General features: G+C 55.4%; 7 protein-coding genes across 7 annotated transcripts; 2 read left to right on the forward strand and 5 right to left on the reverse strand.

The window, feature by feature from the left end:
* Nucleotides 1-111: 111 nt before the first annotated feature.
* On the reverse strand, nt 112-6,089 carry PTSG_03709 (uncharacterized protein). The gene is made up of 19 exons (XM_004995378.1): nt 5,913-6,089; nt 5,733-5,786; nt 5,508-5,596; nt 4,980-5,314; nt 4,489-4,690; nt 4,187-4,238; nt 3,889-3,987; nt 3,653-3,697; nt 3,384-3,471; nt 3,049-3,136; nt 2,732-2,804; nt 2,385-2,461; nt 2,120-2,189; nt 1,730-1,919; nt 1,381-1,483; nt 1,157-1,211; nt 915-989; nt 480-617; nt 112-330 (listed from the first exon to the last, which is right to left on the reverse strand). The coding sequence occupies exons 1-19, from the start codon at nt 5,997-5,999 to the stop codon at nt 148-150; spliced, it is 2,103 nt and encodes a 700-aa protein (XP_004995435.1). The 5' UTR covers nt 6,000-6,089; the 3' UTR covers nt 112-147.
* On the forward strand, nt 6,008-7,434 carry PTSG_03710 (uncharacterized protein; the record flags this gene model as incomplete). The annotated part of the gene is made up of 1 exon (XM_004995379.1): nt 6,008-7,434. The coding sequence occupies exon 1, from the start codon at nt 6,076-6,078 to the stop codon at nt 7,432-7,434; it is 1,359 nt and encodes a 452-aa protein (XP_004995436.1). The 5' UTR covers nt 6,008-6,075.
* Nucleotides 7,435-7,813: 379 nt separating this feature from the next.
* On the reverse strand, nt 7,814-8,767 carry PTSG_03711 (uncharacterized protein). Its single transcript, XM_004995380.1, has 2 exons — nt 8,561-8,767; nt 7,814-8,300 (listed from the first exon to the last, which is right to left on the reverse strand). The coding sequence occupies exons 1-2, from the start codon at nt 8,711-8,713 to the stop codon at nt 7,893-7,895; spliced, it is 561 nt and encodes a 186-aa protein (XP_004995437.1). The 5' UTR covers nt 8,714-8,767; the 3' UTR covers nt 7,814-7,892.
* Nucleotides 8,768-8,947: 180 nt separating this feature from the next.
* On the reverse strand, nt 8,948-17,870 carry PTSG_03712 (uncharacterized protein). Its single transcript, XM_004995381.1, has 20 exons — nt 17,218-17,870; nt 16,877-16,990; nt 16,518-16,647; nt 16,165-16,256; nt 15,718-15,834; nt 15,233-15,442; nt 14,928-15,027; nt 14,642-14,706; nt 14,410-14,472; nt 14,056-14,154; nt 13,644-13,849; nt 13,336-13,406; nt 12,723-13,027; nt 11,480-12,490; nt 11,007-11,190; nt 10,617-10,708; nt 10,360-10,417; nt 9,750-10,147; nt 9,431-9,484; nt 8,948-9,211 (listed from the first exon to the last, which is right to left on the reverse strand). The coding sequence occupies exons 1-20, from the start codon at nt 17,770-17,772 to the stop codon at nt 9,116-9,118; spliced, it is 4,020 nt and encodes a 1,339-aa protein (XP_004995438.1). The 5' UTR covers nt 17,773-17,870; the 3' UTR covers nt 8,948-9,115.
* A 233-nt stretch (nt 17,871-18,103) lies between these two features.
* PTSG_03713 (methyltransferase WBSCR22) lies at nt 18,104-21,094 on the reverse strand (the record flags this gene model as incomplete). The annotated part of the gene is made up of 10 exons (XM_004995382.1): nt 18,104-18,243; nt 18,510-18,631; nt 18,849-18,937; nt 19,286-19,336; nt 19,500-19,596; nt 19,790-19,886; nt 20,119-20,201; nt 20,518-20,613; nt 20,897-20,934; nt 21,059-21,094. 10 exons carry the CDS (start codon nt 21,092-21,094, stop codon nt 18,104-18,106), a joined length of 849 nt encoding a protein of 282 aa, XP_004995439.1.
* Nucleotides 21,095-21,399: 305 nt separating this feature from the next.
* Nucleotides 21,400-23,362, forward strand: PTSG_03714 (40S ribosomal protein S9). Its single transcript, XM_004995383.1, has 5 exons — nt 21,400-21,613; nt 22,129-22,200; nt 22,402-22,506; nt 22,718-22,821; nt 23,116-23,362. Exons 1-5 carry the CDS (start codon nt 21,473-21,475, stop codon nt 23,276-23,278), a joined length of 585 nt encoding a protein of 194 aa, XP_004995440.1. The 5' UTR covers nt 21,400-21,472; the 3' UTR covers nt 23,279-23,362.
* Nucleotides 23,363-24,529: 1,167 nt separating this feature from the next.
* On the reverse strand, nt 24,530-24,994 carry PTSG_03715 (eukaryotic translation initiation factor 4C; the record flags this gene model as incomplete). The annotated part of the gene is made up of 1 exon (XM_004995384.1): nt 24,530-24,994. The coding sequence occupies one exon, from the start codon at nt 24,992-24,994 to the stop codon at nt 24,530-24,532; it is 465 nt and encodes a 154-aa protein (XP_004995441.1).
* Nucleotides 24,995-25,021: the final 27 nt, after the last annotated feature.

Genomic DNA, 25,021 nt, shown 5'->3' on the forward strand with positions numbered 1-25,021 from the left:
GTCACACTGTCACCATCAGTCTGCCTGTCCGTGCCAGTGTGACGTGACCACTGCACACCTGCGCGAGCCAGAGTGTTGTTCTCCCCCTACCCCGTTGTTGCGATCAAAAAAGTTGTTGTGTGGTTTACTTACTTACACGCGCCCTTGCTACGCCATGTCATCCCCGCCCAGGAGGGCCTTGAGCATGCGCTCCACATCATCTGGTGAGAACCGCAGATACTTGTGCGGGTTCTTCTGCGAGAAGCCCGATGTGCTGTATGCGTTGTTGAACGCCACAAAGCGCGGCAGCACCGTGTCAAGGTTCGTCTGCGTGAGCTCTTCCCGCAACGCCTGCGTATGCGTGCGTGTGTGTGCATGTGTGTGAATGTGCATGTGTGTGTGTGTGTTAAAGCAAGGCAGGAAGGGGCTGTTGTGTGCAGCAGGGCACGTGCTGCCAGTGACACGGAGACCACAGCTACGGCAGCTCCATAACCACACACCTGGCTTGGAATGGCAAACTCCTGCTGTAGGGCCTGAATCCGTTCCAGCTCCGTGTTGAACGTGGTGTAGCGCTCCTTGATCATATCCCTTTCCCGCTTCGACAGCGGTGTTGACACCGCCTCAACCTTCAACGCGCCCTGTAACCATGACGGTGACGATGGTGTTTGAGGGAGTGAGTGAGTGAGCGAGTGAGTGAATGCACGAATGGTGTGTGCAGTGATGCCAGTCAATGCGTCGAGTGGCACAACAGCAGATACACACGTGCACGTACACGTACACGCACACACACACACGCGCACGTACACGTACACACACACGTACACGTACACAAACACAAACACACACGCACGCACTCGACGCCAATGAAAGCGGTAAAAGCAGTGTGCTTGAAAGCGCCACCACTGTTCGTTGTCAGCTGACGCTGCCAGGCGTACCAGAAGCGTTTCCCATGTCGTCTTGAGGTAAAGGTCCTTTGCCGTCTCCACAAGCTCCTCAAAGTGCACAACAAGCTGCAGAATGCACACACACACATACACACACAGGCAATCGTCAAATCTTGGCTGGTGTCACGTGTCGCAACGTGGCAGATGCCATACAAACAGCAGAGGCTGAACACACACACACACACGCACATACACAAGCAAACACACACGCGCGCGCGTACACACGCACACACCTCACGCAGTGTTTCCTCCGTCACATGGGTTTCAAATACGTTCCCCTTGAGTGCACTGCAACCATGGAGATAAAGAGCAAGCTGAGCATACGCACAACACAGCTTGCTTCGGCTTCCAACCACAACAGCCATGTAATCGCATCCACAAAACAAGTGGCGCGAACAAACATTGCGCAAACATTGCGCACAACAAACACAGCACCGTGCAACCGGCACACGCCCACCTGACAATGTACGCGTAGTTGTTCATGAGAAAGACGTTGAGGATGGTCGGGTCCTCGTACGTCCGCGCCTTCAGCTCAAGATTGTCCTTCAAAGCCGTCAACACTTGAACGGCAAACATGCAGCAGCGGGAGCAGCGAGAGGATGTGTGCGTGTGTGTAAATGTGTGTGTGTGTAAAAGTGTATGTGTGTGTGTGTGTAAATGTGTGTGTGTGTGAGTGTGTGTGTGTGTGTGTGAGTGGGTGTGTTGTGTGTTTGTGGATGAGGGTCGTGAATGAGCAGAAAATGTTGATGTGAGCAGGAAAGCAGCAGGAGAAACATACACACGTACACCTACACCCACGCACACACCTGAGGAAAGCCAGTTTGTGAGGGTGACTTTGGCCTCTGTGCCCGCGATCCAGTGCATGCCGCGATCGGCGTTTGCGCTCTGCTTGTGGGCGAGCACAGACGCGGCTGCCTCATGATACTCCATGACACTCACAACAAACTTGATGGAGCGGCTTGTCAGCTCGTGCACTGTCCCGTCCTCAGGCAGCTTCTGCAGTGACGATGTGTGTGTGTGTGTGTGTGTGTGTGTGTGTGTGTGTGTGTGTGTGTGTGTGTGTGTGTGTGTGTGTGCGTGCGTGTTAGTATGTGACAACTGCTTCAGCACACAAATGCGCAAGTGCGCCACACAAGCTGCCTCCTGCCACCACTCACCCCTCCCCCCTCCCTTCATGTGTAATGTGGCAATCGCACGTGTGCCGGCGGATCGCTGCTCACGGAATCCTGGAACCCGAGCAGCACCGCCCGCACAACCGCTGCCAGGCTGTGCACACGTGAAGGTGTAAGCGAACAGCAGGGCATGTGTGTGAATAGGTGAGGAGCTAAGTCACAAAGTCAGTCGGTAAGTTTGGCTGAAGGAGCTTCGCATAGTGATGATCACCGTTTGGCACAGGAGACCGAAGATGGGTGGCGTGCAAACAATCGTGAGCATCTGCAGGTGCACATGTGTTGATCGTACTCGAGCTGCGCCTGGAAGAAGCGGCGTCGATGCTCCGATGTGTCCGTGGCGTCAAAGACGGCAACGAAATACGGCGCCTGATCATCACCGCACACACACACACACACACACACACACACACACACACACACACACACACACACACACACACACACACACACACACACACACACACACACACATGTGCGCGCGCAGGGGCAGGAGGCGATCGAAGAGGGGGAGAAGAGAAGGGAATTGAGGGTGAGCTGAAGTGGTACACAACGCATCAATGCACTTCGCACCAATGCACGTGCCACAGGAATGTAATGCAAATCAACACAAGGGTGGGGGGTTCAGGTGGTGCATACGAGCGCATGGAGGCGGCGAAGAACATCAAACGCAGCCAGCGTGGAAAAGTACTGGTGTTGCGAGCTTTGCATGCTGCAAACAGACAACCGCCACAGAAACACATGTGGAAGTGCACACGGTGTCAGTCACAGCGTCAGAGACCCCCAGCCAACCCACGACGCCTTCATGGAGTGCTGAAATAGACCGCTCACCACCACATCAGGCGAAATGCATGCACATTACATACACCCGCACATGTACACGCACACACACAGACAGACACATACAGACGAGGTTTCCACATGCGGGTGGTTATTAGTGTCGAACACGACCGCACCCGGTAGCTGTGGTGAGTTTGCGAAGCTTGAGGAGCAGGGTGTCGAGTGTTTGATCGCACACGTCCGACAGCACACGCGCACAGTAACCTGAATACACCACGAGTGTTGGAAATGAAAGAGGTGACAACGCTCGTGCAAACAACGACACGAACACACGCACACTCACATACACACACATACACATGCACACACATACACACGGAGGCACGCACGTACACATACACATACACATACACATACACATACACATCCACATCCACATACACATACACATACACATCCACATCCACATAGACATACAGACGTCAACCGCGCAGCAGCTTTATGGTCGTACGTCGAGGAAGGAAGGCGCAAAGGGTGGCGTGCTCATGGCGAAGGCATGCAAGACACACGTCCAGAAACTCAAGCAACGGCTCTGTGCCCTGTGCAGCCCATGCATACAACACAGGTGAACGCATACATGCACATAGTGAGTGGATGACTGACACGAACTTGAGAAACACACAGTGGATGTCCACATGCACGTGCTCCTAAACAAGTTGGTGTGTGGTGTGTGTGTGTGATGAGAGTGCATGGCAGCCTTTGTCATCATCGTTCTCCAACTTTCTCGTAAGCGTCGGTGGCCGTCCGATCCGCGTCCGGTTGCGTCTGAATCGAAAACAAACAAGGAAAAGCGCAGCCAGACGGGTTGTGAGTGCTGGACTGAGGATTACACACATGTTTCCCACGGCGACCGCGGTAGCACACTCAAAGCGAACCGTGCAACACGCACGTATCACATACCACGCCTCATATACCACACATGACATACCACGCATGACATCACGCTATCAACTGACCGCCCTGCCTGGCGACCCCATGATCTGGCTGTGTCTGCGAATGGAATCAACGCGGGATTTACGCAGCAGCGACGACGTACGATGCAGCACACCCTGGACCTGGTCGAGAGGGGATCACAGTCGATGGCAGTCGCGTGAGAACTCGCCCAGGTGGTGCTGGTGGCGGCAGCCGTGTTGGTGTTGTGCTCGTGACTAGCAAAACTCGGGATCACTGAAGCACTGAAGCACTGGAGCAAGAAACAACAAGACAACAACGACAGTACGGACGAGCAACAGCGGCGCGCACGTGTGCATGTACCTTCTTGGCTGCGCGGGCGGGTGTCCCCGCCAAACCCTGCCTGCTTCGTCCCCTGGCATGCATAACGCAGTGGCGATACGTGAGCAGCAAGTGAGAAGGAAACTGGCTTGTCCAGGCAAGATGCACAACAGATAAGAGAGAGCATGAGCGCGTGCTATGCATACGGCCATGAATGCACAATGGCAGATAGAGACACCGACAATCAGACAATCAGACACACGCACATATACACCCGCACACATTCACACACTAGCACGTACACACATGAGCACACAAACGAGCACACGCGGGTGCAGACGTACGCTGGCGTGGATGGGCGATTATCTGGGGCGAGACCGGCGAGGGTCAACTCCATGGGAACGCGGCGCACCCTGGCGGTGATGTCAACGCACTCGTCAGCGTGTGTGGAGGTGATGATCATCCATTCAGCCAGCGTCTTCAGCGTGGTGATGGTTTCCGTTGACAGTGACGTGTGCACCTCTGGTGCTTCGTGTGGCGGCACCGCTGTCAGTGCAAACCCGCGCAATGCAACCGGGTGTGTGAGCTTGACCAAAGGGTATTTGTATGGATGATGTCGTGGTGGCTGAAGCAAGAAACAACAACCATTGTAGCACCATGTGTCTGTGTGTGTCTGTGTGTGTGTCTGTGTGTGTGTCTGTGTGTGTGTGTGTCTCCGTCTCTCTCTCTCTCCCTCTGTCTTTCTCTGTCACACACACACACACACACGCACGCACGCACTCTCTCTCATACACACACACTCACACACACACACACACTGTGTGTGAATACGGACCGGCCAGGCGCAGTTGCGTCTGCGAGTCGATGAGAGCGAGGATCTCGGCCTCCTCCAGTGGAAGACTGTACCGTTCCAGCACCTCGCCATACTCTTGGATGAGCGCATCGTGTGATCGCTTGCGCATGGTGCGTAAGCGGGAGAGCTCCGGGTTGTTGGCGTTGTTGTCTTCAAAGTAGGCGATGGCTTCGTCCATCTCCTTCACAGTGTCAATGTACTCCTCCAGCTCGTAAGAAGGCCCCCTGTCCAATCGCTTCTGCGCCACATGAGCCAGTCTGTAGTACCGCTCCACACCCGACAGCAGCTCCGACACTTGCTCAATGTTGTCACGTGCCCTGGTGAGTGAGTGAGTGAGTGAGTGAGTGAATGTATGAGTGAGTGAATATGAATGTGAGTGAGTGAGTGAGTGAATATGAATGTGAGTGAGTGAATGAGTAAGCAAGAGTGAGTGAGTGAGTGTGTGTGTGAGTGTGTGTAAGTGTGCATGCTTTCCTCTGATCATTGGGTGTGACACATGCCGAGACGAACCGAGTCAAGACAGACGTCTCCTCGTAGACGGGTTCGATCGAGTGCTGGAGATCTTCCAAGCGCTGCAGGAACGAGGACAGCAAGTTCTCCTGCAACCAAACACACAACGGTGCAAGCAGATGTGTGTTGATTGGAAGGCGCAGTGGAGAGGCTTCTCGCGCGACACCACAGCCAGATACCGCCTCAGACACAAGCACACGCGCATGCGCATGCACGCACGCATACCATGCGATCTGTAGCCTGGGACAGGTTCTTTACATTCTCTTGATAGAAGCGAAGCTGCAATACAAGGGGGGGGGTGTGTGGGTGGGTGTGGTGCCTTTGGTGAGACACAGTGCAACGCGCAAGTCAACACTGATACGTGCAGACGAACACACACACACACACACACATACATGGACAAACCTTCTCCTCGTCGTGCTTGAGCCGCTGCTGCGTCTTGTGCCGCAGGTCGGCCACACCATCGTTGCGGCGTTCAAACTCTGCACTCATCTCCGTCGTGGCTGTCCTTTCGCCAACAATCGATTGGCATGAATCAACAACCAATCTCACGCTGACAACAACAACGATGCTGAGCGAGCGGATTAGGAGTGCTGTTGTTGGTGTGGGTGATGGTGGTGGTGGTGGCGGTGAGATGAAGAGGAAGAGAAAGAAGCAAAGGAGGGAAGTGGGAGGTGAGGCTGGGCGGGGAACGAAGGGTGATGGCGAGAGGCCAAAGTATGCATGTCGCAAGTGCAGGCGGGTGTTTATGAACGCGTCTGCTTGCCGCCGACACGCGCTGCTGTGCGGGACTGGGGTCCGCTTTGCATGCAGCTGCTCCCACACTCCATTTGCGTCCTTCGAAGCGCTCCGACTGCATGCCCGCCGCCTCAAGCACGACATCCCAGAGCACACGCAGGCCTTGCGCAGGCAGCTGGCCGAAGTGTCAGCTGCGAGCATCCCTGATGTCATCGTCCTTGGCGCTGCCCACAACACGGCAGCGACAACAGGAACAGCGGCAATGACGACAACAGAAACAGCAGCGAGAACCGCCACCGCAACGCAGCTGACCACCACAACACCTGTGACGGTGACAACACAAACCATGGTAAGAATGGAGACGACTTCTGGTACGCCAAACCTGCGTGCGTCCTCCTCAACATACCCACAGAGGGCAACCCACACAATGACCAGCAGTATCGGGACCAGCACCGACTTTGGCAACCTCGCATCAACTCGACACGCAGACGCTGCAGCTGCTGCCACCTCGACCCATGGACAGGCACAAGTGCACGATGTTTGTCTTCAAGCTGGAGGCATGCTCGGTGGCCAGCCTGCGATGGCAGTACACGCTGCAAATACAAGCTTCAACAGCGTGAGCACGAGCACCAACACACCCAAGAGCGCGGTCGACATCGCTGCCTGCCACACGGAAACGCAAACGACGGAGCTGGACATGCTTGCGGCAAGCCACCTCTTCTCCCTGCCACCAGGGCCCTCCCCAGACGTCTGCACGGCCACCTGCCAGACCGAGTTTGAACAGGACGGTGCCTTGCCGCTCTACCTGTGCTCCGATGACCAGCAGGAGGCACCACCAACCCCGTCGCTTCCTCCACTCGCTACGGCCCCGTCGACGTCAACACCTTCCCCACGCACAACAACAACAACAACAACAACAACAAAGGCAACAGCGACGACAGCAACAGCGTCAAGCGCAGCGACGGCTGCAGGCATGACCTCTGTTGCGCTTGGTTGCAGTGAGCTGGACATTCTCGCGGCGACGGGTGTCGGGGCCACTGATCCACAACACATGGACAGAGGCACGTCCCCTTTGTTCCACACAGTGGGCACAGACTGCTCAGAGCTCTTTCATGACATGGCGACAGACTGCGACGACCTTCTCTTTGCAGATGCCTCCACGGACTGCTTTGATCTCTTGTTCTCATAGCGCAGCAAGGTTGTGTGTGTGTGTGTGTGTGTGCGTATGTGTGTGCACGTGCGTGCGTAAGTGTGTGTGTGTGTGTGTGTGTGTGTGTGTGTGTGTGTGTGTGTGTGTGTGCACGATCACGTCCTCTTTGCACGCGCTGCTGCCGCCGCTGTTGTGCGCTTGTTTGCCCATGGCTCATGGCTTGGTCATGTGTATTTGGCGTTGGATTAGGGAAGGGTCAACGTGTCTGTTGTCTTCAACGGCAGTGATGATAACAAGCAAGACCAAGAACCAGAAAAGAAGAAGAAAGGGGAGGGGACGAAAGGATGGAGGAACGGGGCGTGGGGAGTAAGGGAGAGAGAACAGAACGAGGTCTTGCGGTTTCGTATGCAAAGAGCGTGAGTTGTGTTTGTATTTGTGTGGGTGTGTGGGTGTGTGGGTGTGTGGGTGTGGGTGTGGGAGCGTGTGGTTGGAGGGAGTTAGTTTGGCGGGATGCAGCCGGGGGAGTCGCAGTGGAAGGCGGCGACGTTGAGCTCCCAAGGGGTGCCACCCCACATGGACCAGTGCAGGTGATCCTGAATCTCGCAGCCAGAGTTGGGATGCACGAGGAGGTCGAGGCCGTCGCGGCGCTGCATGATCCACTGCACTGTCTCGCCGTAGAAGGAGCGGGGCACGAAGAACGAGTACTGGGCAGTTGGGAAGGGGCCGTCGGGCAGCCAGCTTGTCGGGTAGGCGCAGATGGACTTCTGTTCCGGGCGCGGGTCGCCGGCTGCAAACGAGCAGTTCTCCTTCTTGCCAATGGGAACCTTGAAGTGGGACGCAAACTCATGCTGCAGAACCATGGCGCGGCTCACCTCATCCTGGTTGTTTGCGTTGAACAGAATGTGCTGCAACGAGGGGTGGGGGTGTGCGGAAAGGCGAGCACAAAGGAGAAACGGCAAAGAAGACCGCAGAGTGAACAGAGGGAGATCCAGTGTGAGGACGTGATGTGGGGGGAGAGGGCGGTGGGTTGAGGTCGAATTGTGGACAAGATATCAACCATACACACACACACACACACACACACACACACACACACACACACACACACACACACACACACACGCACACGCACGCACACATAATCACGGCATTCCTCGCAACTCACAATGTGGTAGGAGACGAGGTGGGGCGGGTGAGAGGAGTTGACGCACTGAGGGTCAATGGGCACCTGCGTCTGAGCATCAGTGCCACAGGCACCAAAAGCAACCAGCGCAGCCAGCGCCACCGTGGCGAGAACAGCAAGGCGGGCAGCGATCATATTGGGTGGTGATTGGTTGGTCTTGTTCTGTTGTGTGGGGGAAATGCGCTCGCATGTGTTGTCCTCCAAAAACTATTGCACAATCTCATCATTGGGCGTCAGATGAGTTTCATTGTGACATGATTTGTGCATGTGACACGTTTGTCGAACCCCCACCCCCCAGCTTCTAGCTTTCTCCACTCTTTCTCCACCCTGTCCCCCCCCCCGCCCACTTCCTTCTTCCTCCTGCACTCGTCCTTGCTTGCGTGGGTGTACTCAAAAAAAGAGAGACAGAGCAGGGGGGCAAAGCCATGTAAGTCCACGACACAACACACAACACACAACACACAACACACAACATACAAAATCTCGCAGACACACAAAAACACACGCGGGCAGCACGAGTGCTGTGAGGTGAGTTAGTTACGCCTGAATGGTGGCCTTGGAAAGAACGCCAGTGCCAAGCTGCATGCACTCTGCGACAAACGACTCCATATCAAACACAAGCTGGCCATCCTTCTGCGTTGATTACCACACAAATCACAACCGGCAATGGAGTTGTGAGGGAGTTGAAGTGATCGAGGATGACATACAATGGGCGCAAGTGCGCGTGCACCATGAAAGAAAACAGTGACGCGATGAACAGCAACAGGGACACGAAGCCAACACACCCACGGAAAACACACACACACACACAACATGCACGCATAAGGCGGCATCGTCGAATCGCACACGCACCTCCATGCGCGTGGCGGCAGTCTGCGTCATCTTGAACGGATGTGGCTGCTTCACCTGCACCAAGACCATCATCAAGCGTCTCAGTCGCTGAGATCATGCACGACGAATCACACCCACCCCAACACAAGTAACGAGTGTGTCATGCAAAACGCACACCACGCACACAACACACACACAAAACGCACACAACACACAACACACGCACAAAACACATACAAAACAACACGCACACACACACACACACAAAACACACACAAAACAACACACACACACACACACAAAACACATACAAAACAACACACACACACACCACGCACACCTTTGGGTTGACGGCTGCGCAGATGACAGGACCGCCGAGCTCGTCGTACCAGAACATGACCGTGTCCTTAAACTGCCGCTGCAGGTCTGCAAAGAGCTGCGCAACAGGGTCCCAGCCAGGCCGACCCGTGCCAACCTTGCCCTTGAGCTCAAGGTTCTTGAACTTGGGCTTGCTCACCCCACCTGACGATGACGACGACAATGTGTCATCATCTGTGCCAGTCAGCGCCTGTGTGCGACGCACGTGCGCCTCGGGGGCAATGTCAAACACAACGTCGTACGCGGCGAGTGGCGTGGAGAAGATGGTGAGGGCGTTGCCGACGGTGCCGCCAACAAGGCCATCCCCAACAGAGCGAAGCGCAGCAGCCGCAGCCTCCTCTGCACTTCGCGCAAACCGCACTGGTGGGGATGGGAGAGGTGGTGTGGGAATGTGTGGGAATGTGTGGGAATGTGAGTTGCCTCGACATGACATGGTGGACAGCAAATACACTTGTGGATGTGTGCGAATGTGTGTGTGTGTGTGTGTGTGCGTGCGAATGTGTGTCTGCTTGCAGGCAACCAGCAAGCATGATTGGCGTGCATGGGTCAGGCGAGGTTGCGGGTGCACGCACCAAGGCGCTGGAACACAAGCTTCGATGGCGACTCGCGCGTCCACATAGAGTCCGGATCCTAATGGAAGAGAACACACAACACACGCCCAAGCAATGACAAGCGCGCAAGCACGCACGGGCGGTGAGTCAACAAGCAGACAGCCGTCAACAGGTTGTGTTGCATGTGCGCAAGGAAGAACAGACCTGTAAAGGCTCCCTGAAAGCACGCATCATCCACACAGATACGCAGATACGCACGCATGTACATGAGTACGTACCACTGATGTGGCAACAAACATGATGGGCAGCTTCTGTCGCTGTTCACGGAAGCGCTCGCGAATGCTGGCCTTGGTGGCATCCGGCAACGAGGCTGCACATCAGAATCGGGGCAAGATGTGGTGAGTGGGAGAGAGGAGGAGGTGCTGAACGCGAGTGCATAAATTGTGCAACGACAAAGGGGCAGCCACACTCGCACAGATAACGCGTTTCTCGGCACTGTCTCGTATTCACAAACAAATACACACACTCGCGAGCATTCCCACAAAGTCCCACACAATTCCACACACAATCACTCATTCACTCACACACACACACACACACACACACACAATACACACAACACACAACACACAACACACACACATACACACACAAGCACAACGCCTGACCATCTGGGTCGACAAAGAGAGGGTCGTGGATCCAGTTGTGGGAGGCGAGGAGGTGGAGGAAGCGGAGAAAGCCCACGTCGGGGGTGCCCGGTGCGCCGTACGGCTGATCGTGGTTGTACAGCGACAGCACCAGCAGGTCAATCAGCTCGTCCGGCACGTATGACGAGAACATGTGCGCATGGATCTGCACAGGCACAGCGATTGGAGGAAGTGCAGTGTGCAACAGGGAAAGCAAGGGAACCGTGAGGAGGAAGAAACGCTCATGCAGAGCCACGCACCAGAACTCGCAACCACAAAGCACCACATGCTGCACTCTCCACAACACTTATCCTCACAAACAATCTCCACAACAAGAACAATCTCCACAATAAGAACACATTACACATCTCGCCGTGTGTCCCTGCGTTCGGCCCACACCGGTCTCAAAACGCCACCACAAGCAACAGCACAAACAAGAGCAGCAGGCAACCCACCCAGCGCTTTGCAAGACGGGTTGTGGGGCCATAGGAGGCCATCTGGACAGCAAATCCGCGGATCCAGGCGGAGAGGCGGGGCAGCACCAGCATGTCCCGTCGCATCATACGCGCCAGTGACGACATGTCCTGTGCAGCAGCAAGCAGTTCTGTTCGCTGGGCACCCTGCACCTGCTCTGCAGATGATGTGTACTCCGCCGCCTGCTTCTGCACAAGCGTCAGCTCCTGTCGCACAAAGATGACAATGCGGAACACAAATCCGCGGAAGTGCACATCGAGGTACTGGCGTGTCAGCCGCGTCGTCAGCGCCTCGCTGCTGCCGCTCTCGCTGTTCTTCGCCAGGAGCCGCGCAATTCGAATGAGAAACGCCAGCTTCACCTGCTGCAGCGCGCCAATGTCGTCCGGCCACCGCGACGAGCCCTCAAACTGCAGAATCGCCTCCATGACAGGCTGCCACTCGCCGCTGGTGTTGACCGCCTTCCCTGCGTGCTCGGCAGCGCCGGCGACCGTGGCTGCCGTGGCCGCCTGCGGGAACGGGTCCGTGAGGCGGAATGTCGACGACACGCAGCGCAGGTCGCGCACGAGCAGCGGGAGATCAAGCCGCCGCACCATCTTCACCAGCTCCGTAAACGCATCGGAGGCAAGCCGCGATGCTACCATGCCGTTGTCGTCACGGGGCTTTGGCGCTTCGTCCGTTGTCGGTGCCGATGACGCTGCCGCGAGTGCGCCGGGAGCGGGTACGCCCGCGCCCGCAAGGACGGGCTCAAAGAAGAACGGCTGCATGGCAACGTGCGCAGCGTCAAGCTTGGCGTGGCGAGCAAGCACGTGCAGGGCAATCCACTTGACGAGCAGGTGGCGCTGGTGGGGCGCGCAGTCCCACACGACACCGTGGCGAAGGGAGCCATCGGCCAGAGCCCGCAGCGTGGCCTTGTCACCCCAGAAGTTGACAAACGCCTCCACGTCGCTCTCGTCCGTGGACGGCAGAATGTCGGCGGTGCGGTAGCACGTCTCCTGTGTGTGTGTGTGTGTGTGTGTGTGTGTGTGTGTGTGTGTGTGTGTGTGTGTGTGTGGTGCGTGTTGATAGGAGAGCGCGTGAGCATGCATTCGGTTCATGTCACCACAGCGAGGACGGCAAAGTACACACAAAAAGTGTGTGCACGTGTTTCGACGTGCAAATGTGAACAACAAGCACTTCATCAAGCGTGGGTGTCAGCCCTGCAAGCACGGTGCATTGGTTGCGGACCAGGTTGAGGAGAACGCCGATGCTGATGACATGCTCCTGTGCGGCGAAGATGGACGACGGCGGAGCGCCTGTGATCTTCCACGGCTGCTGCGGCGTGGGCAGCGCTACAACAACGGGTGCGCGGTCGCCGAGCCCGCGGCGAAGCAGGACGGGGAGGAGGCGGCTGGCAAGGTCAATCCAGTTGCCGGCACGGTCAAGCAGCTGCGCAGGGTACTTGCTGACAACCTCAGGCGAGAGGCGCGCGTGGATCATCGTGTCAAACTTGTAGTGCGGGTCAACGGGCGACAGGAACAGCGACGAAAACGCTGTGCGTTGTGTGTGTGTGTGTGTGTATGTGTGTGTGTGTGAGTGTGTGTGAGTGTGAGTGTGTGTGTGTGTGTTTGGGTGTGTGTGTATGTGTATATGTGAGCGTGAGTGTGGAGTAGGATGAGGGAGAGATAACAGTCTGAGCAAGATTCAAGCGGAGCAAGACCAGGGTTCAAGTTCAAGCGTGAGATGCATGTTTCAAATGGAGACCGACACGCGGCAAAACCCGGAGCAAGAGACAGCAGGAATATGGGCTTGCACGTGTGACAACAAAGTGGCAAAGGAATGACGGCATGCGAAGACAAACCGTTTGTTTCGTCACTGTCGAGTAGTTTGATGGCGCGCGCTGCTTCAAACCGCAGCTCATCGTACTGGCCGCTGAACACATGCAAGCACATGAAACCAAACACACGCACACATACACGCGAATGTACGAGTAGGGGGAGAGGTGCATGTGTTAACCAATGAGCTGGGCAACACTGGAGTGTAAGATGTTCAAAGGCATCCACAAAGCGCGTACGTTCACAAACACGCGCCACGACCATCAACAGCACCACGAACGCCGACACAAGTACAACCAATACAGCCACCATCAACGACATGCAAAGCGCGTACATGGTCATGTGGCCGAGGAGATTACAGAAGCCAGACGGGTCAACAAAGGTGACGAGGAAGGCCTGCTGGATGTCCTCAATTGGGGGCGGAACAGCGCCAACGTCAATGTAGTGCTTCATGGCGAGCGGCTCTTCGTTCCACTTGCTTGATGCAATCACTGCCATTGTCTTCCGCACCATCTGGTACGCGCTCGCCTCGCGAGGAACCTGAGGAGTGGGCGGCGGGGCGGGAGGTGCGGTGTGAGGGGAGGCGGGATGTAACATGCAAGATGGATCAAATGTTGGGGGTAATTGACGTCTCTCGCGCAAATTTCCACCGCACACACACATGCACACATACATTCACACATACATTCACACTGACAAGTACAGACAACCATACACGTAACGCACACACAAGCACACGCACACACCTGTCGCTGCTGGATGAGGTGGATGAGGAGCATGGTGGCGGTGAAACCGTTCATGACGCCAAATGTGCGCGAGTTCATGCCGCGCTGGCGCAACCACGTCTGCAGCACAACGAGCAGGCATTGGGTGACGGGTGGTGTGAGGTAGTGCAGCATCGGTATGGGGAGGTGCCGAATGACACGCACACACATGATTGTGCATGTTGTCATGAACATGAATGAACACACACATGCACACACACAGAGCAGCAGGAGGTGGCCAGACCACAATGCATTCATCATCATCATCATCATCATCATCATCATCATCATCATCATCATCATCATCATCATCATCATCGTGTTCAGGGTGCGTACCTTGAGCAGGAGGACGGCCTCCTTGAAGTTTGGCCCAAGATCCTTCGTCGCGTTGGCGACAAACTGCGACATTCATTGTGCACGCAGATGCGGACGCAAGCGTTTGTGTTGCACAGGGACATGGTGAGAAAGCAGGAAGCAAGCAACTGGACATGTGAACATCACCTGAATCATGCCAGTGGCATGACTAACATACACTCATGTGCAGCCAAGTACGCGGGTGTGGGCGCACCTTTGCGTGCTCCATCATCAGCACATCTTGCAAGATGCGAAGCGTGTACCGCGGCGTCGCCGTGCCTGATGACACACACACACACACACACACACACACACACACACACACACCATGTGGTAACAATGTCAGCACAGCACAATTTGTATTCAAGTAGTTGTGTGTGTGTGTGTGTGTGTGCTCTTTGTGTGTGCTGTGTGTGTTTGTGCTTGTTGGAATGGTTCACACTGTCGGGTTGCTGCGCGCTGCGTGGCGGCGGTTGCCATGTGTAGAATTCATGTCGAACCTGTGGTTTGTGTGCCAAAGTCGAGGTCCTTGTGCTGCGGGTACAGAAGGTGCAGATCTGGCCAGTCGAGTGTGTTGTGCTTCGGGCCAAGCTGGTTCGGCTGTAATTCAGCAATCAACAGCAGCGCACGGATTAGAAATACACGATGTTCGACCCAACAACCATGGCGGCGGCTAGGGCACAGCACAGTCGTGTGCACAGTCGCAATCCCTGACATTCGCCTACGCAACCCCATCATCTCACTTGTGTACACGCACGCACGCACGCATGCACTCGCGCAACAATTACCCATCTCCCTTGTGTACCTTGAAGAAGTCCTTTGGAGCGATGGCGTGGATGACAATACGGAAACGGCTTGGTCGCGGCTCGCCATCTGCCGTGTTGCCATTACCGTCGTTGTCGTCGTTGTCGTCGCCAGCGCCTTTTGCGGCCTTGCGCTGGCCCGGCTTCGGGCGCGCACTTGTGGCTGCGCTCTTGAGAGGAGTGATGCACAGCACGGGCTTCAGCTCATCCCCCTGCAGGCAGGCAGGCAAGGGCGGTGGTGGATGAGGAAGAGGGAGGACATGCAAGTGGTGGGCAGTGTGTGTGTGTGGGGGGGGCGGTGTTGAAGTTTCAATTCGGTGGGGAGATGCGCATGTGCATGCGCCCATGTCTGTCAGTCTGTCTGTTTGATTGGCTGGCTTTGAGTCTGTCTGCATCCAGCTCCTATGCCCATATCTGTGTGTGTGTGTGTGTGTGTTTGTATGTATGTATGTATGTATGTGTGTGTTTGTGTGTGTGCGATGCGTACCTGGAATCGCTCATACGTGACGCTGTGGATGCCGTCAAGCTTAGCGGCAATGCCGGCGATGTGTGCAAGGAAGGCTGCGCGCTTGTACAGATACCGAAACCGCTTCCGGTCTTGGTGCTAAGGGGATATGCAACGCGTTGAATGTGTCGAGGCGAATAAAGCGCAAGCAGTTTGGGTGTGTGTGCATGTATGTGAGAGTGTGAGTGGACGAGAGATGAGCAGTGTGAAGTTGGTGAATGTGTGGAACCACGAGATGCACCGTGAGGTATGCGTGTGTGTATGTATGTGTGTATGTGTGTGTATGTATGTGTGTATGTGTGTGTATGCGTGTGTGTATGTATGTGTATGTGTGTGTGTGTGTGTGTGTGTGTGTGGCTTAGGGCGAGAGCAAGGACGCAATGCCGAAGCGAAACGAAATTGTGCGCGTGCGTGTGCGTCAGTCAGCACCTGCAGGAGGGCGCGCGGCATCTGAATGCAGACGTCCACGTCCAGCGTCGGCTGTGCAAGCAGCGACCGGCGAACGCTGCCAACATACTCAACTGCAACAGCACACACACACACAAGGGCAGGTACAGTCAACACCATGTCACAGTATGCGGACGTAAAGAAAAAAAAAAAACATTATGCGCAGAAGACACTGCTGATCGCTCCGTGCAACGGACTGTGCAGTTGTCAGCAAGACACTCCTCTTTCCCATGATCCAACAAACAGCACATCTACACCCTTGTGAAAACAACATCAACATGCCCGCAAACGTCCTGCACACATTGCACATGTGAAGCCACACAACCCAAACTGACCGGCACATTGGCGGGATTCGGTCCCGCCGTTGAGCTTGAGGTCGAGCGCAAGATCGCCATCGAGGTCCTTTGGATGAAGCGGCGGTTGGAATGGAACCGGGTACTTGCCATCAACCTTGTTCTTTCGCACCTGCACACAACACATGCACGCACACGTGCACACATGTTGTGCATGGTGCCGTTGACATTAGCTGTGCAAACACACCAGATAGAGCTGTGTTCAAGCGGTTGCACTCGGCTCAAGAGCCGCATTTGGCACACACACACACACACACACACACACACACACACACACACACACACACACACACACACACACACGCACACACACACACACACGCACGCAGGCACACACACACCTTAATCTGCTTCATTGTCTCAAAGCAGGTGAGGGAGTCTGCAATGTTGTTGACGCACTCCTGTACGTACTCGGGGACCTTGGCGGCCTTGACGTGCTTCAGCAACTCTTCCATCTGGTACGCAGGTTGCAAGCAAGCAACAAGTGTGAATCAGGCAAGTACGCATCAACAGCGATGAGAAACAGCAAACAAGAGCGGCACGGGGGTGTGCTGCCGCAAGTGTGGCTGTCGCTGAGGTTGTGCACATATGTGTGTGTGTGTGTCTGTGTCTGTGTTCGTGTCTGTGCCTGTGCCTGTGCCTGTGTGCGCATCAAAGCAGCTCAGCAGCGACGCATGCCCACCTGGAAGCGAAAGAGGCCGGATTTGAAGAGGCTGTCTGCTTCGCGAAGCGTTTCCAGCTCCTTGCGTGATGGCAGGGCGTACAGCTGCTTTGTGGAGCGCAGGGCTGAGGGTCCAACTTGTTGTTGCTGCTGTTGTTGCTCCTCGGCGTCTGGTGCGGGGGCTGCGAGCTTGTTCTTGGCGACGTCGTCCTCGTCCCACACCTCGACGGCGGCGGCGTCGGCGGCCTTGAGGGGCTTCGGGGCCTTGGCGGCTGCCTGCTGCTTGGCCTTCTTCTTGCTCTTCTTTGACTGGGGCTTTGGCTTGTCGGCTGCGGCTGCTGGACGCGCGTCGGACTCAAAGGTGCCCACCGTGGCCATGTTCTTGCTGATGGCCTGCACCTTGTTCAGGATGGCCGTGTGGGTCTGCTGAGGGTCCTCTGCCTGCTCATCCTTGGCTGGTGCCTGCTTGCCCTCCTTCTCTTCCTTCTTCTTCTTGTGCTGATACTTGGCGCCCTTTGTGCTCTTGCGAGGATCAATGCGATCCTTCGCAAACAGCATGTACGACTGCCTGCCCATCCTCGCTCGTTGTGTGTTCGAGTGTTGGTGTGTGTTGAGCACGAGGGTGTGTGAGGGTGTTGGTGCACCACGATGGAAAACACGTGGGTGAAGTTGTGAAATTTATAGGAAGATATACTCAATCATCGCACGAGGGCCAACATGTGAGACGCAACGGCATCCACACATACACACACACACACACACACACACACACACACACACACACACACACACACACACACACACACACACACACACACACACATGCACACACACACACACACACACACACACAGTACCCACGAAGGCACATGAACACAAACACAAAACACGACATGGAACAGGCAGTTTAGAATCTTGTTGGGCGTTTCCTTCCGGAGAACTTTGAGTCGCGCTTGACAGAGTTTTCGCCGTATTTCTTGCGCCGAGACTCCTTCTTCTTCATCATCCATTCCCGCGACTTGACACCGGCCCGCTTCTTCCGTCGTGCTGCAGCGCAAACAAAGAAGCACACACACACACATGGAAGATACACGCGCACATATACACACACATATACACACACATACGCGCGCATACGCGCGCACACAAACATAGAAGACACACGCACATACAAACACATACATACGCACAAGAGTACACGGCGACGTGAGTGACAACAAAACATATGAAACACGGCATGACGATTGACAGGCGCAAGGCCAGGCCTGCCGGTGGTTCGTTGCAAGCAAGGGCATGCAGAAGCAGCAGTGCACCTTGCCGGCGGCGGTCTGCGCGTGTGTATGCAACCGTGCTCTGGCTCGCCGTGTCACGCATCATGTCAGACTTGCCCGCGGGTACACTGCCAACCACGCCGGCAAACAGGCACAGGAAGATTCTGCGCACAGTACGAGCACACCACATGCATTGGTAGGTGGTCAGCGACCCAACGGTATTCACACACATGCACATGTGTGTATTCTTCACAGACGTCTCGAGCACAGACGCAGGCATGCAGACACGCGTCAATCGCGCACGACGCCACGCCAATCACACAACGCCCACCACCAGAGGGCAGCACCCACACCACGGCCATCCACACGATGGCAACGCACTTCTTGGCGCGTGTGCTGTTCGGGTAGTCGATGACAATACCGCCAGTGAAGCCGCACTTCATCGCCTGCTGCGTCACAAGCTGCATCTGCTCGTGTCCGACCAAGACCCGCAGCCACAGCCATGATGTGGAGTACGTGTGTGCGTATGTGTATGTATGTGGGTGAGTGTGTGTGCGTGTGTGTGCGTGTGTGCGTGTGTGTGTGCGTGCGCGTGTGAATGTGAATGTGTATGTGCGTGTGTGTGTGTGTGTGTGTGCGTGTGTGTATGTATGGGTGTGGGTGTGGGTGTGGGTGAGTGTATGTGTGTGCGTGTGTGTGTGCGCGTGTGTTGTGCCTTTCCCTTGCCCTTCGCAGTGGTCGTCGACAGGTGAACCGAACAAGCGAGAGACAGGCTGCACATGAACCCCCCCCCCCAACACACACACACACGGACGCACCTGCTCCGGACTGTCTGGGTAGAACTGGAACACCGCCCTCGCTCCATGCGCCTGAATCATCGCAACAGCAGCGCACAAGTCAAACGACGCCAAGTCAGAGCAGCGTGCATGTGTTTCGCTGTTGGTGTATATGTGTGTATCTGTGTGTTTACATGTGTGTATCTGTGTGTGTGTGTGTGTGTGCGTATGCATGTGCATGTGTGTGTGCACGCACCATGGCGCCGTAGAGGGTGGTGAAGAAGTGCTTAAGGCGCTTGATGGGGTTGTGTGATGATTTGTCCTGGTTGCAAAGCCACTGCAGCGCCGACACGCTGCACGAGCAAAAAGCAGACACAAACCAGTAAACGCGCAACCGCGCACAATCACACACGCGCAATCACACACGCGCAATCGCACAGTCCAAAACAAGCGGCAATGAGCGAACACAGCGAGAATATGGTGCGCGCGCCAGCAAAGAACAGGAAAGCGCAAGACTGCAGCATCCCCGACCGCCGTTGTTTGCACCTGATGACGCCATCAAAGGAGCCCGGCTGGAATGGCACGCCCTGGCCCATGTCCTGGTGAATCAGGTCGCCGCCACACTCCCGCTCGGCTGCAACCTCTGTCATGGCACACGCACAGAGGGGAGCGCAGGCATGAGACATGTGGACAGCAACAGGCCGGGGGCCATGATTACAGAGTTGCGCAGTGTGGAACGGCATGAGTGGATTGAAAGACAAATCACACGTAAGACACAAGCGTAAAGACACAAGCATCATCAACCGCGTCAAAGCGCACAGCGGCATTCCAGGCAACGGGCCAGATGCGGATGCTGAACGATGCTCCAGTCTTACCGAGCATGTCGCCAGAGATGTCAAAGCCAACCCAATGGTGTCCGTGATCGCTGATGGTTTCTCCGCTCAAGCCAGAGCCACACCTGTGACAACATTGGGCAGAAAGTCGAAGAGAAAAAAGGGTTGATATCAGATGCGCACAAACAAGTGTGCGTGTGCATGTGTGTGTGCATGCGTGTGTGTGTATGTGTGTGCGTGTGTGTGTTTGTGAATGTGTGCGTATAAGAGCTTCTGTGCAACGTCACACACATACGAGGGCTGCGTGGCAAGGCACTGTGTCATGCGCGACGGTGCACTGCACTGTGGGCTTTCATGGGTGTGTCCACGGCCCACTCCACCTTGCCCCCCTCCCCTCCAACCCGGCTTCCACCATGCTGCCGATTATTCCGGTGTTCTCACCCGATGTCGAGAAGGAACCCCGGCGTGTCTTCGGGAAGTGCGAGCAGCTCCAAGCACCGTTCTGTCAACTCCCGCTGAATCTGGATCATACGAGTGCTGTGCACCAAAAGCAAAGAGAGTGTCATGTTAAGTGTGTTGCTTACTCGTGTGTGTGTATGCGTGTCTGTGTGTATGCTTGTGTGTGTGTGTGTGTGTGTGTGTTGCTTGCTCGTGTGTGTGTGTGTGTGTGTGTTGCTTGTTCTTGCGTGTGTTACTTGTTCGTGTGTACATGTACAGTTGTGGGTCTGTGTGAACACAAATCCGCATCAGGGCGTTGTGGATTTACACGATAGACCCAGCCACCCACACAAATCGAAACAACACGAGTTGTGGGCCTTACTTGGATGTGTACTTGCGAGCTTCCTCCGCATTGTAAAACTGACAACGCACGTGTGCGGTGAGATGGCTGCATTTGATGAAGCAACAAACCAATCAACACAACACAGAAACATACACAACCACAACCACAAGCACAACCACAACCACAAATAAGTACACTCACGATCTCCGGTGGCGCGGTGTACTCTGGGCGAGACATGGCTGGCTCTGCTTGCTCTCTGCTTGCTCTTTGCTTGCTCTCTGTTTGCTCTCTGCTTGCTCTCTGCTTTTGTTTGCTTGGGTTTGCTTTGCTTGGTGGTGTGTGTGTTTGGCTCTCTTCTTGTCTCGGCGTGCGCCCTTGTCCGGGGTGGGTCGAGGATTGGGTGGTGATATTGGTTAATTGTCCCAACTCAGCAAGTGGTAAAGCGGAGCCGAATATCTTTCGGAGATTTTCTGATGCGCGGCCTCGTGTTCACGCTACGGAGAGCAGGCGAAGAACAAGCACGGGAGTTCACTTTAAAGCGAGCCGGGGCTCACATGCAGTGCCTTTTTCCCTGATCTCGCACACGACCACCCGAGCACCACCACCAGCACAACTATGGGTCGCATCAAGGGCGTGAAGGCAGCACCCAAGGTCTGCAGCAAGACCGCTGAGGGTCCCCGCCGCCCCTTCGAGAAGGAGCGTCTCGACCAGGAGCTCAAGCTCGTTGGCGAGTACGGCCTCCGCTGCAAGCGCGAGGTGCGTGGGCCGCCGCTGTTTGTGTGTGCGCGTGTGTGAATGTGTGTGTGTGCATGAATGTACATGTGTGTGTATGTGTGTGAATGTGCGTGTTTTTGCAAACCAGCCCAGCCCAGCCCAGCCAATCCCAGCATGCCGATGACATTGAAAACGATGAGAGTGATGATAGAAACGGAGCAAGCATCGTGTGCAGCAACACTCCTCCTACCAACGATGCGCTCCCCGCTGTTGCCGACGAACACACGCAGCTCCTCTGTGTGCATGCAGTGCCCGCGTGTCTGGGCTGAGGGAGACAACCGCAGCACGTGCACGTTGCAGATTCATCCCTGGTACACTACCACAGCAAGCAGTTCACCACACCAGCAGCCCGAATCTATCACATACATCAGCATCAGCATTGCCCAGCTTGGGTAGCAGTGCATGCCTTTTGGCCATGTGTGGTGGTGCATCCCAACACTCATCATCATCACTTTTTTGTCTGCTCTTGCACGTGGCTTCTGCTTCCTGGTTCGTAGGTTTACCGCGTCAAGCTGACCCTTGCCAAGATCCGTAAGGCAGCCCGTGTGCTTCTCACCCTTGAGGAGAACGTAAGTTTGTGTGTGTGTGTGTGTGTTGTGTGAAGTGCGCAACGTTGTTCCCTGTCTTCAAGCACGTGCTGCCTTGTTTCTTTTGCAGTCTGAGTTGACCGCATGAATCCCCTTTGCTGACGCTCCCATGTTCATGTTCTCCTTCTCTTCCTCTTCTGCTTTCTCTCATCATGTCTCACTTGTGGTTTCTTTCTTCTTCAGGACCCCCGCCGTCTTTTCGAGGGCAATGCGCTCCTCCGCCGTCTTCTCCGCATCGGCGTGCTCGATGAGGAGCACATGAAGCTCGATTACGTCCTCGGTCTTAAGGTGCGTTGCTGTTTCTGTTGTTGTCGTCGTGGCTGCGTGGGAAGCATGCGTTTTCTTGCGTATGCATGTGCTGTGCTGTGTGTGTATGCATATTTGTGTGTACAGTGTGTGTACCGCACGGCTGTCTTTCCTCGCGAAGAGTTACCCATGTGTGCTTGCTGAACTCACGCTGTTTGGTCTCCTATTGCGGGTTTTTGTACTTTGTGAACAGATTGAGGATTTCCTCGAGCGTCGTCTGCAAACACAGGTGTTCAAGCTCGGTCTCGCCAAGTCTGTCCACCACGCCCGTGTCCTCATCCGCCAGCGTCACATTAGGTTCGAACAAGCATGACAATGCTCACGCACATCATGCATGCCGTGCCCCCCCCCCTGTTGTTTTGGTCCCCATCCTGCCGCGTGGTCGCAAGCCTCGTGTGCCCAGTCTTTTTATGTCCATCAACATCCTTTGGTTGTTAGTTTGTTTTGGTGGTACATTGCATCGCGTGTTATCACCCATCATGACTCGCACGTGTGTGTACTGTCGTATCGTTCTTCAGCCTCCACACCTCACACCTTGTTTCACCCTTGCCGCCTCCGCTCCCGCTTTTTGTGTTTTTCTCGCCTTGACAGGGTTCGCAAGCAGCTCGTGAACGTGCCCTCCTTCACCGTGCGCGTCGACTCTGCCAAGCACATTGACTTCAGCGCGAAGAGCCCCTTCGGTGGTGGCCGCCCTGGCCGTAACAAGCGCAAGAAGATTGCCGCCCGTGCCGAGGCTGCTGGCGACGAGGAGTGATTGTCTCCGCGCTTTGGTGTTGTTCGTGTGACATTTTCTTGAATCCGTATCGCGCAGTAAACAGCCTCCCCGCGCTACATCCCATTGAAGAAACAAAGACGGTGGCACCCTTGCGTGTGCCTGTGGGTGTGTTTGTGTGTTGGCGGTCATGGATGTGAAGGACATCGTGTATCTGCAAAGTGTGCGTTCACACTGTGTTGTTTTACGTGTTCCCTCATCTCATCTCACAACAGATCAAATCAAGTGATTGTGGCCTTGTTGCTGTGTTTATCGTGGAAGTGGATGGATGGATGGATGAATTCACGGCTAGAGTGCGGTGGGTGAATATGTTGGTAAAGGGCAGGCAAAGGATGACAACAGCAAAGCCGCCGGCACCACCTGGCCCTCAAGCCACACACTAAGGCACGCAAAACATGGGGCCGGACACCACGCAAGCAAACGAAAAGCCAAGGCGAAGGTGGGAGCGATAACAAACGGGGAGAAAGGAAGACAAGAAGGAGGCTGTTGAACATCACACAGCGCACCTCCACTTTTTCACACGGACACTTGACACTTGACACTTGACACTGGGGTGGAGCCGCAACGTGAACACATGCGGCCTACACGCGCTCGCGACAAGGAAGAAGAAACAGGGCAGCCTATCACAGACAACCAACATACAACAGGAACCACAGTGTGTGTGTGTGTGTGTGCGTGCGTGTGCGTGTGCCCTTCACCTTCAACTAACACAACGCACACAACTCACACAACTCACACAACTCACACAACGCACGTTTCGAAGAAACAACAAATAGGAAGCGCATGCTAATATCAACCTGGCACGGCACAGAAACCGACGGCAGCAGCCAAACTATGCGTCACATCGAGCATATCACAGCAAGAACATACGCCCGTTCAATGCGTTAAGCACGACGCCGCGCTGATGACGTTAAATTGACAACAGCAGAGCACACACAAAGACGTGCCCGTGCGTGCATGTTTGTGGGTGCGCGAGCACACGCACACACACACCACCAAACACACAAGCACATGTGCATGCATGCATGCACGTATCGACAACAACCTCATCTTCGCTCACAGGCCAATCTAATCAAAGCCCTGTCCACGCCACACACATACACACCACACCACGCCACCCCACGCCACGCCACACACACACACACACACACACACACACACATCAAACGAGATACACACGCACCGACGACGACATGCGCACACATGTAGCTGTTGTTGCAGGTTGATGGCGGTTTAGAGGTCATCAATGTCGACGTCACCACCGACGTCAAAGTCCTCCTCGTCGCCTGCGTTGTCAACCTCGGCGAAGACAACGGTGTCGTCCTGCTCCTTGTCGGAGTCGCCGCCCTCGTTGAGCTTTGTGTCGGCTGGGAGCTGCCCGTTCTTGATGAGGTTTCGCGCCTCGTCCATGGTGTACTTGAGGATGATGTCGCACTTGCCGTCCTGGTAGTCGCGCAAGCTGACGAGAATGATGTCGTCCTTGTTGATCCACACCTTCTTGCGCATGGTGCCGCGGATGTGGCCAAGGCGCGTCGTGCCATCGAAGCAGCTGCACTCGCAGCGCCCGTTGCCGAGCATGCGCGTCACCAACGCGTACTCCTGGCCCTCATCCTTGAACACCAGCTCGCGCCTGTCCGGCTCGTTCTGGTTCTTACCGCGGCGGCGGTTCTTGCCTCCCTTGCCCTTGTTCTTCGGCATCTTGGACGTGTGCTCTTTGCGGTGCTT

Source organism: Salpingoeca rosetta (genome assembly GCF_000188695.1).
Source record: "Salpingoeca rosetta unplaced genomic scaffold supercont1.8, whole genome shotgun sequence".
In the NCBI taxonomy this organism is placed as follows: Eukaryota; class Choanoflagellata; order Craspedida; family Salpingoecidae; genus Salpingoeca; species Salpingoeca rosetta.